At 35.6% G+C, this 12,749-nt stretch overlaps 1 protein-coding gene across 1 annotated transcript; it reads right to left on the reverse strand.

Annotated features, from left to right (window-relative positions):
* Positions 1-366: 366 nt before the first annotated feature.
* LOC110094439 (CBL-interacting protein kinase 6-like) lies at positions 367-2,094 on the reverse strand. Its single transcript, XM_020819674.2, has one exon. It carries the CDS (start codon positions 1,792-1,794, stop codon positions 514-516), a length of 1,281 nt encoding a protein of 426 aa, XP_020675333.1. The 5' UTR covers positions 1,795-2,094; the 3' UTR covers positions 367-513.
* Positions 2,095-12,749: the final 10,655 nt, after the last annotated feature.

Consider the following 12,749-nt stretch of genomic DNA (forward strand, 5'->3'; position numbering starts at 1 on the left):
TCTCGATTTGATAATATTCATGATAAATCATATTAAATCTCATGTGACAATTTGGCTATAGAAGAGCCGAATAGCTAACAACGAAAATTAGGAAATCGAAAATCAAGAATTTAGCACAAAAAGACGGAATTTTCCATTTGCTGCGTTTGGCTAAATCCTGCTACCACACAGCCCCTAAGAACTAGTAGTTCAAAAAAAAAGATAAATTTAAAAAAAAAAAATGATTCGATTTTCTTAATATGAATATTAGAATTACATCCAAATTCAAATTACAGAACTTGGACAATAAATCACACGAAATTTAACAATCAATTACAACCAGCAAATTTCCCAAAAAAAAAATTACAACCAGCATCAAACCAAACAGAACAAACATGGAGCTCAAGAATCGCAGAGATTGTTCCCAGCCATGCCTTTTATTACACCAAATACTCACTGTACACCACAAGGCTGGACGGAGAAACTGATGTTGACGGCTCAGGCGACGGAGGTAGTCTGAGCTTCCGATGATTGTCACAGTATGTCCTTAAGCGCAGGCCGGAGGTCGTTGCAGCAGAAGCGTAAATACTCGAGCGTGTCGCCTCCGTCCTTCTTCACGTCCACCACAAGCACAGATGGCGCAACCGCGAAGATCTCTGCGGCCACTGCAAGTCGCCCTTTCCGGCCACGCTCCTCTCCTTCTAAACGCACCCCCGCCGCCGAGCTCTTCGTCACTCGGAGCTTCCCCGGGGCTCTCGCAGCAAGCTCCTCTAATCTTGATACAATTTCACTGGCTGGCCCCTTGGTCGCAAACCTAATCCCTTCCTCTCTTAGGGTTTCCCCGCTCGCGAATAGCGGAGACAAATCAAACCCCTCTGAAAGAGAAATCAAATGGAACGCATTCATTCGTTCTGGCTCCTCCCCCTCTTTCTTGGTTTGCGACGATGGTGGCTCGGAGAGGATCGGTTTGGGAATGGGGTTTTTCTTGAACCAGGGGGTTTCGATTAGGTTAGCGACGGTGATGCGGGTGCTGGGATTGGGATCGAGAAGCTTTGTAACGAGGCGGCGCGCGTCAGTAGAGAACCAGGGGGGACATCGGAAGTCGCCTCGGTGGATCTTCCTGTACATCGTAACGATGTTATCGTCTTGGAAGGGAAGGGATCCGGCGAGCAGGACGTAAAGGATAACGCCACAGGACCATAGATCTGCCTTAGCGCCGTCGTAGCCCTTCTTTCCAATGACCTCCGGCGCAACGTAGGCCGGCGTGCCGCAAGTGGTGTGAAGTAAGCCGTCAGCGCGGACATGATCGGCGAAGGCCGAGAGACCAAAGTCGGCGACCTTCAGGTTACCGGCGTCGTCGAGGAGGAGATTCTCCGGCTTGAGATCCCGGTGGAAGACGCCGCGCGAGTGGCAAAAATCCACAGCGGATATGAGTTGCCGGAAGTAGGAGCGTGCAGCATCTTCTCTGAGACGGCCAGATTGGGCGATCTTAGAGAAGAGCTCGCCGCCGCGAACGAGCTCCATGGCGAAATAGATCTTGGATTTGGTAGCCATTACCTCGTGGAGCTCGACGATGTTTGGGTGGGTGACCCTCTTCATCACGGATATCTCCCGCTTTACTTGTTCAGTCATGCCCACCTTGATAACCTTCTCCTTGTCGACCACCTTCATGGCGACGTTCTTTCCGGTGCGTAAGTTGCGGGCAACGTAGACCTTGGCAAAAGTGCCTTGGCCGAGGACGCGGCCCAGTTCGTATCGGCCATGGAGAACGCTCCGCCCCTCGGCCGTCGGCGAGGTCAGATCTAGTTCCTCCATTTTTATGGGTAAACTCCGAAGGAAATTGATTGGTGAAGAAAGTGGATTAGAGAGTGGGAACGGCGGCGGAGAAGAAGCGGTAGGTTCTACCCGTCCTCGACGTGCTTCCGGTGGCAGGACCGGCCGTCGTGCTGCTTTCGTCTACCGGCGATGTCGCGGTTAGATCTCCCCATCGCGATGCATTCCCCGGCGTCTGACGGTAAAGGAGAACAGGTGGAGAAGGTGGAGAGGTATAGGCTAGTTTCTAGCCGCCTGTGAGAGGGTAAGAGACGGCTGAGGAGGCTGCGAACAGGAACGCAGTGGTTCGGCAGAATATTTATAGTGCGAGTGGGCGGTTTACTGATATTAATTACGGTTTTATCTGAGATTAGGGATTTGATTACCACGACTTTGAGATAATTACGGATGAATTCGGTGGAGATTGGACGGAAATATTATATAAAACTTTTAATAAAATATTTAATTATTTATTTTTATTCAAATTTATATTTATTAATCATGTTTGTTAATTTTGAAAAATTATAAACGACACAATATAAAAAATATATATAATAAATGGTAAACATATTTATTAAATTTAAGTATTTTAAATCCCGCTTAAATTTTAAAAATCCTGCTAAGATTCGCAAGCCAGCTCGAGCTCATTTACAGTGAGACAAGCTCGAGTTCGAGCTTACTTTCTAACTAACGAGTCAAGCTCGATAAGGCCATTACTCGACTCAACTCAACTACTCGATTCAACTCAACTCGTTTACACTCCCTGAAACTTTCACAACATAGAGCTAGAGAGTGTTAAGAGTGTTATTGTCTTAATATTGCACACAAATTCAGCAAACAATCACACATATATATTAAAGAAGAGTTATAAAATATGCCAAATTTTTTGTACGAAGAACTCTTTAAAGAAAAAAATAATGAAAATGGCCTAGTTGAAATGATTTCATTAGTGTTAAACATCGAATAAATGATGACATTTCTCAAAATTGGGAAAAAGTGTTGATACTTGATACAACATAGCAAATGCAAATTGTACGAAATATATTACTGGTGAAAGTTGTAAGAATGTTGTGGCGTGAGAATTATATTAAAGACTCGTTTATTATTTATTTAATCATTCTCTTTGAAATGGGGAGATCATAGATGGAGAATTGGTGGGAGTTAAAATTGGTGTATTAAAGATGCATCGACCTCATAGGTAACAACATTAATTGATAATGTTGATGACAATAGGAGACAAAGTTAACAAGCATTACTGCACCAAGGTGATAATGGTCAGATGATTATAGATTGAAGGATCGTAGTCAAGCGATGGTGGTTGAACGACTATAGTTGGGTGATGCATGATGGTAGGAGAACCATAGTCAAGTCATGTTGGCCTGAGGATTATAGGAGGGTGATAATAGTTGGAAGACCAAAGTTAGGAAAAAGTGATTGGATGGCCTAATCATAAAAAGAGATGTTAAATGATCATAGTCAGATGATGATGGTTAGAGGATCGAAGTTGGGTGATGATGGTCATAAGACAAAAGTAGGGCGATGTTGGTCAGTGGATCATAATCGGGCAACAAAGTTTGAAGGACCATCGTTGGTGAATGTTATTAAACGATCATAATCAAGCAGCGATGATTGCAAGACCATAATTGGATGATAAGAGTTGAAGGATTAGAGTGGGGCAATGGTGGTTGGAGGATAGTATTTAGGCAACATGGGCCCAAATATGTTGGTTGGGTAATGCTTTGACAACAAAGGTCTAGCAATGCTCTTATTGCAATAATCTGATGATCGTCCGAAGGAGGCAATTTCATAGTAGTTCAAAGGCAAGATTAAGTATAGCTTCAAGATTATTAGTGTGAAACCCCTTAAATAAAAGAAAGACAAGTTTTAAACATCAAGGCTCTTTTTGGTGTAATGGTTAGAACTTTTAAAAGAAACTTTGTAGTTAAGCATGCTCATCCAGAGCAATTCTTGGATGGGTGACATATTGGGAAGTTACACCAACATGACAAAACCGTGAGGCTCTTAGGCCAAAGCGGACAATATCTCGATAGTTAAGAGTTTGGTCTATTATAAACGGTATTAGAGCAATACACCAACCGAAAGATGGAAGCTAAGTGTCATACAAGACAAAGTGATATGCCATGGGAGCCACCTCTTGAACCCTATATGGGACAAAATGCTACATGAAGGGAGCCACCATTTGAACTTATAGGGGCCATCTATAGAGTCCGATATACTTGGTAGATGATTATGGGATACAAATACTGACTATGACATCAATTACTTAAGTATGAGAGATTGTGAAACCTCTTAAATAAAAGAAAGCCAACTCTTAAATATCGAGGTGCCTTTTGGTGTAATGGTTAGAATTTCCGTAATAAACTTTTCAGTTAAGCGTGCTCATCCCGGAGCAAAGCTGGGATAGGTGACCTATTGAGAAGTTACACCAACATGACAAAATTGTAAAGCTCTTAGGCCAAAACGGATAATATATCGATAGTTAGAGTTTGGTTTATTACACTTAGAGCTTATGAGCTCACTTGGATCTAAATCCAAATTCATCCCCAATCATATAGAGATTAGGTGACTATTTATTATTTTTTTAGTGACATGTATTATAAATATAGTCAAAATTTAAAACACTCCATTTGATGGCTCGTGCTGATTGCTACTATCATAAATCATTCCTTTATAATTTAAGTGCCTCGGGAATGTCAGAATTAAGCAATATTGGGCTTATTGGATTCTTCTCGGCAAGGCGCTCTATCTAGCTATAAGCATGCACTATTTTAAGATTTTATGGTCATGAAATTAATAATCCAAAGTTTTCTATTGTGCTTCAAGTGTTTGATTTGAGTTCATGGTTTCATTAGGTTCAACTCGTCAAATAGTTCAACTATAAATTTGTTGAAATTGGAGTTCAGATGATCATAAATTTAATAATTTTTAGAAAAATACTTCAAATGTGCATCAACATTCATGCTCGATCAAGTTGATTTTTAAAGACGTATCAGATATAAAGCTAATAAGAATTTCATAATGATAAAAAAATGTACATTTATTACCATAGTTTTTGTTGATGATAATAAGTTTTAAACAACCACAATATAAAAATTACATAATAAATAATGCTAATGAATTTACTTGTCGGATTTCTACCAAAAAAAATTATAAAATTTCTTTATTTCTTAATATATTTAGCAAATTTAAATACAAACTCATACATATTTTTAATATGAAAAATCTCAAATAGGTGATTTATATTAGTTGAAACTATTTTCTACATAAAACTGCTATTAAATATTCTCATCGTCCCCAGATATCACCGTTCCCATATCCGTCCAAATCTTCACGCGAAATCCCCACATGTTCCAGCTTCGTGCCCAGATCAAGCCAGGCCGACTCCAGATCTCAGATCTCGCCGAAACGGGACCCGCAACCGCGCTATCGTCCTCCCACCGCGCCGATTCCCGATCCGTAGCGACGATTCCAGATCTTTCCATTCTTGGTGCCCTGTTTGCTGTTCAGTTCCCTTCCCCATCTCCGATGCCTCTCGCAGATAGATACCTAGCTGATTGCAATCTACGGCGGAGATCTGCCGGATCTTGATGCCCTAGAGCGAAGAAGTAGAAATGCCCTGTTGATTGGACAGGGAAACCCAAATGATTTGTTGGCTGTTGCTGAGTTTGAAAGTTCGGCGATCTTTTGGCGGGATCGGCTTAGATGGTCCTTAAATTACTGTAGATTTGAATCGAGCAAGCGAAGCAGTAAGTAAACATTTAATCCATCAAATCATTTATTGAAACAGTTGTTGATTTACATACAATCTATCTAGCAAGCAAAGTAGTAGAAAAACAATTTAATTTAATTTTTTGTTGGATTTACATGACGATTAGAGTAATCATATTAGCATATTTACCGTCTAAGATTTATTATTTACTCGCATAAGATTCAAATTTTTTTGTTAATATTAAAGAAAACCCTCTCATCCTGTCTTTTTCATTTCTTTGATCGAACTCATCTTTGTCTTTTATGTGCTGCTAGTCTTGTCAAAAATGTTCGCCAATGAGACCCATAACCACTTCTCCACCTCTTTGTTCTTGGTACATCTGAAGATCATGTGGATGCCCTTTCTCAATAAGATAATCGTAACTTACTCACCTATTCTTTATCCTTCACATGTTGCTGGTCCCATCAATGTCCTTTATCATGAGATCCCATTGTGACTTTCATCTTGCTCATCGTCGTTGCCATCACGGCTTGCTTCCTTTTCTGGTTGTTAAGGGTTTTTGGAGCAACCTATATGTGAAGAAATTAATAGAGTATTTAAGTAAATAGTAAGTTTTAGATATTAAATATGTAAATAGGATGATTTTGAATGTTAATTATGCGTGCAGATCACAATTTTTTTTTTAATAATGATTAAGCAATACTATAGTATATTCATAAATTTTCTTTTAAACAATTATTAAAATATTTAATCATTAGAATACTTCATCAAAGTATTCTCTTTAGAGAACCAAGCCATTTGATTATATCCATATTATCAATAAAATGAATAGGGAGCTTAATGTCAAGGTGTAATTTAAGTAGGTTATAAAAATTAAAGGCCAAAAAAATATGATTAGTATGTCATTAGATGTTTAAGAATGCAATTTCATATTAATGGCGGAAGAACAAGAATGGTGAAGGAAGAATGTTACGAGAAACAATTAATATAGACCAAGAAATATTTCATGAAAAATAAGAGGTATGCATATTCATTAATTCCTCTAATTCACTATTACAATCTATATGTATTCCAATATCAATGATTCAACATATATCTATTATAATTAGATGATGACAAGTGTCCCCCATCTTGTATCCTTAACCATCTATCAAATAAAAATAAGAATTGGAGGCTACCATTCATATAAAGCTTGAGAAGGAGGCATTCCAATGGATGAATGCAACAAAGTATTATAGGAGTGCTTGATCGAAGGCAATAAGATGCTCCAATTTTTGGATTTGCTCATGATGTAGTAGCAAGAGTATTGTTCCAATTCATGAGTCATGGCTTTTGATTGCCCATCACATTTGGAAAGGAGAGCTGTAATGGATTATAATTGCATCTCCATTTCATTGAATAATGTTTTAAAAAAAAAGTTAATGAATAGGTGATCTTGTTCGTATACTATCAACTATGAAATGTCATAGAGATACAAAATTTTAGCGATGGAGATTAGCGCAATGCAAAGTGTTGAGGTTTGGAGGTCATTGAGCAAAATATGTGTAATTTGTCAGGCAATCAATTTCTACATTGATGGTTGGTTTCTCATGTTCCAATAGTAAATATATGAATAAGTCCTTTGAAATATCATCTTAAGTAATAATTGTTGGTATTTGTAGAGGTTATAAGCGGTTGTAAAGTGCAAGAAGTTGATTTTTTTTTTTTTTTTTTAATCTTTACTTGATAGATTGGGCATAATTGAATAAATTTGTAGACATCACCTTTCATGTGTAGCCAATAAATTTCTTGTCAACGCTATGGAGGGACCTTGGTTACCAATTATGCTTGGTAATGATGAGTTCTTTCTCAAGTTTGAATGAGGAAGACAAAAAATATATATCCTTCTTTCATGAGTAGCCATTCCAAAGTTGGTAGGTTGAGTGATTGGTAGTTGTAGCTTTTGGACTAAAGAAATCGACTCTATTTCATAGTATAATTTATGGAGGAAGTTTCAAATGGGGTTGGATTATAATATTGATAGATAAATTTTAAGTTTGTATGGCTTTTCAGTCAATCCTTATATTGAAACTATTCTCTTTGTACTTTCGGAGGAGGCACAAAGTTGAGCTTATTAATAATCAATTCCTACCTAATGTACAATTAACAAAAATATTTCTCTTAATGATCTCAATCATGATAAGTTGTGATAACTTAAGATGATGGATCTATAAAATCCTGACTACATTATTTCTTTTTTCCTAAATTCCTTATATGTACATGTCACCCTTTGAGCTCATCTACTCTAGTTTCCTTTTGGCAATTCAATGATCATTGTCACATTAGATGTTTTATGTTTTATGTGGAGAAATAGTCATCTTGATTGATTATGGTGATTCATGTTCTACCTTGTAGATTGACTCATCTTAAAATACAGCCAGACATTTTAGAATGGTGGGTTTGAGTCAGTGTACCCCTTGATGTTCGCATAGTCACACTAGAACATGAGCATCATTCTTTTATCAAGAATGTCTCTTGAAGGTGTTATCGAGGGTGTTTAACTTTAGTTAATATATTCCTTTTGTCATGTTAATTGGCCCAAATATTTTGATTTTAATTTTAAAATTAATTATATGACTTTTGGTCGAGGGAATTAACACGTCCATTCAATAAAGTGTATGGAGATTTTTAACTAAAATTATCAAAATGTCACTCTAAAAAAATTATAAATAAATCACCATTCTTCACATGAAGGAGGCTATCACATAAAATGGACGAGAGATTTAAGTTCTAAAGACTTTTATAGGTTTTTATGTTGATTGATGTCGATGATCACAATCAACGACTACATCAACTACCTTTAACTAACATTGTCCAATCATTATCACCCGACTAATGTCTTCTAACAATCACCATCTTCTTTTCAATAACATTAATGCATGTTATCACCAATAAGACTAATACATATTATTGACCGCTATATGACACACATCATTACTAAAAACTTCTATGCACACAACTGACAATAAGATCAATGCACTCCATCAACACCAACACATTTGCCATTTGATTTTGTTTATTCCATTGTCAATAACATCAATGCATGTCATCACTAATACAGTTGATGCACGATCTGAAACTAATACTAACATTCACCATCTTCACTAGACCTGTCAATATTGGACCCGACCCGAAAACCCGATCCGAACCCGACCCGAAATTTTCGGGTTTGGGTTGACCCGAACCCGAAACGGGTCGGGTTCGGGTTGACCTGACGGGTTGCCGGGTCAACCCGAAAACCCGTTTATTTAAAAAAAAATTTGAATTTCTGCCCCCGCTCGCTGCCCCCGCGCTGCGCCGCTGCCCCGGGTTCGGGTCCAGAAAATCGACCCGTTTGAAAAAACGGGTCGGGTCGACCCGAACCCGAATAGTACCGGGTCAATTTCGAGTTGACCCGAACCCGACCCGTAACCCGAAATTGACAGGTCTAATCTTCACCAGTCATTCTTACCAACAACATTGAGACATGTCACAATACTAATGCTAGCATCTCACCAACTTAGTTACCATCAATCGATAATACCATCAACATAAACTATCATCAATAAGGCTAATGCATGTCATTTTCCTTTCTCTGAAGAGAATGATCAAGCATACCACGAATAATCCTTTCAAAAAACCTCTATAAATATATCTAATATGTTGTTTCAAGAAAATATCATGAAATATTTTGCATCTAAACGAGCTTATTTCTATAACACGTGTCTTGAAATTCATGTTTTATATGTTATTCCTCAATACAACTTAACTATTAAATATTATGATTAAATTATTTAAAAATATAATTAAATTATTAGTCATTCAAAATATAATTATATTATTTAATAATTTAGTTATATCAAACAATAACTAATGACACAAAATAAAAAATAAAAAATAGCCCATAATATCCTATCACAATTTTTTTTATATACAATTCACGTTTTATTGAAGAGCTAAGTGCATTTAATTCTTACTTTCGATTTAAAAAAAAAAAAGTAAATTAATTAGTATTAACTTATTTTTATTTAAATTTATCTCCCTAATCTAGATTTACTTCAATCAAAATCAAATAGATGTATCTGGCCGTTTCACATGGAGGTGAGAAAACCACCGGTAATTCTCACCTCGCCATCCTCTACAGCCAACAGCGTGTCACATGGACGCGTGCAATCGTGCAACTATTGGCGGCTCGACTGAAGAAGCGAAGTCAGAGAAGCGCGAGCAAGGCCGCTAATTTAACGCCACACAAAACTCTTGGCTCAAAAATTGGCAGAACATTCTGATGAAAAAACAATATTTTATTTTTGGAAAAGTTTAAAACCACGTGATTATAGAGTTTTTTAATATAAAAAATCAAGATGAATTTTTTCATCAATTTTCCTATACCTATCTGGAGATAACCTAATCATTTAATTAAGCCTTTGTTTGAAACAATTTTTTTTATTGTTGATAAGGCTTCATCTGTGATGACTTTTTTATTTTAAAAAAATAATAAGAAAATCTTTCCAAATAAATCTTTTATTTGAAACAACTTTTTACTGCTTTATGAAGATGTTTCTTAGCATATTTTTTTTAACTTGTAAATTTTAGTATAAAAAAAATTGTTTCATAAAACAGTGAGGAAGCTGTTCCAAATGAAGTCTATTTATTGCTTCTTAAAGCAGTTTTTTAATACAAAAATTAAAATTTCGGTATGAGAAAGCTGCTTTAAAAAACAATAAGAAAATCGTGTCAAACAAAAATTAAATGTGCCATTGGAGCTATTATTGATAGGCTTCATTTAGGATAATTTTTTATTAGTCTTTAATTAAAAAAAAACTTTTAATTTATTATTTTTAAGTAAAAATTTATTTTAGAAATCAAATTGTCCCAAAAAAAATCTTAATTTATCCGCTTGAGAGTTGTTTTTTAATGAATTTGGATTTTTTTGCCATATCTCTAAAAGATATGGCCTAATAAACTAAATAATAATATCCTGAATTATAAAGAAAAATATTTTCAATGTTTGTATGAGGGCATGCCATCAATCCGATCATTTTTTTATGTTAGCCAAAAAAATGGATGTGTTGGATAAATTATTATATAGTTTATTATCAAAGTCTTACTTATTCTTATAAAAAAATATTAAACCGTGATAAGGATTGATTTGAGTAATTATTAAATTATATAATTTATTTGAAAATAATTAACAATATTAACTAGAAAAATTCATTCATTAACTTTTAATAGATGATTATTAGGGATAATTAAGTCTTAAAAAAGGAATGATTGAATATTCATTTAATTGATATTACTCTAAGGAATGATTACATTTTGCCGCATAAGGGTTAGTTTTGAAATTATTTTTGTCCTACCTATATTAGGTCTCTAAAAATTTTCAAATTTATTTTAGTTGGTATGATTGTAAAATTCATGAACTATTTGTAATATTAATTTGCTCTCATGAAGGTGAATTAGTTTGTGCTTATAGTTTGCTCTAACATTACCATTTTGTGTTGATGATAAGATATGACATAGGATTCAAGTTTTATTATGGATGATTTGACTATCGTAGTTTTGATCTTATGAATTTGCTGCATTAATGGTATTAAAATGTTTTGAAATTTTGACTTTAATTTGTCAATTGAAGACATAATCACTAAAGATTATGAATTTATGATCACACCATCGTTAAATCGTTGTTCTCCATTATTTGGTCGTCGGGTCTAACTGTGACCCTAATGATTTAAGAATGTCAATGATATGGTGGTGCATCTTTTGTTAATAACAATGTGTATTAATTTATAATTGTTCTAATAATGACCGTTTTATCTTCCTTAAAATTCATAAATTACTTTGGTTCTCCTTATTTTTTATATTATGCATGGGGAGTAATTAGGAAACACAAATAAGTCCTCTCAACTTCTAGAGCCAACAAATCACTATATAAATGCTCACGAACTCGTTAGAAATCTGCCGATTAATTCCACTCAACTTCACATTAATGGATATTTGCCGACGTTGAAATAACACCTGTGTCTAACTTCTACACTCATATGCTATGTTGCACGGATACTCCTATTTATGAGGTATGCTATATCGGACACGTGTCGGATATATATACGCCTCCGATACGGCACGGATACGGCTTTGCCGTGTCCAATTAAAATATTATTTAAATTGATCGGACAAGCGTATCGCTTGGTACTCGGTACTGCTTGGTACCGCTCGGTGCTGCTCGGTACCGCTCGGGGGCAGCGCCCCCTTAGACCCCTGGCATAGGCACAACATATCTATACTTTTTATTAAAAAAAATTCATGTGGACACGTGTCTTGATTTAGGATTGTGAAAATTTGCCCATTCCTACAATAGAATGTGAAAAAACAAAGCTATATGGTGCAAATAAAGAGACAGCAACAAATATTTTTTGACTAGGAATTTACATATTATGGGATGATTAATGTTTTACATTCGTGAAAGGGCAACATATGAGCTATGTCGCACCGTTGCGGATACGACGACACGATACAGATACAGGACAAGGCAATTCTAAAACATACAGGATACATATACGGCGCGGATACAACATTATAATATAAAAATTATACATAAAAAGTAACAAATTAATCAAAGCATAATATTTGAAATGACAAAAAAAAATTTTGAAAGCAACATCATTTGTAGCATTGTATGTTATAATATTAAAATAAAAATAAGCATTAAATATTTAAATATCTAGTACAACAACAAAAATAAAAACGATATTTTGATTAATTAGGGAGGAGCTACTGGACTTTCTCTCACTTAGTTAGTTTCCATGTAAAAATTCTCCATGCAGCACTTCAAATGTTTTTCTCTTTTTATTTGTGTGCATGCAAGATCTTCATAAAAATTAAAACATAGCTCTCAATCTTTACTGCCATAATTTTTCTAACACATTATTTTTTGTAGGTGCATATATTCATGAATTAAATGTTAAGTTCGCTAGGCATTTGGGGAAGGAACTCCTAAAATTACATCTCAAACCACTCTAAGGATAGCCTAAACATTTGATTGGACAAATGTACAAATATGCTCACATCGCTTCTAATACATCATTAAAAAATTCATCCAATCGAACATGCATCTCGATACAGTCTTTAATTTGAAACTCTTAGAATTTAAATCAAGGCCATCTACACTTTGATTTTAACAAACTTCCATTTTGAACATATAGAAAAGACAAAC

The sequence above is a fragment of the Dendrobium catenatum genome, unplaced genomic scaffold, assembly GCF_001605985.2.
Source record: "Dendrobium catenatum unplaced genomic scaffold, ASM160598v2 fragScaff_scaffold_629, whole genome shotgun sequence".
NCBI lineage: Eukaryota > Viridiplantae > Streptophyta > Magnoliopsida > Asparagales > Orchidaceae > Dendrobium > Dendrobium catenatum.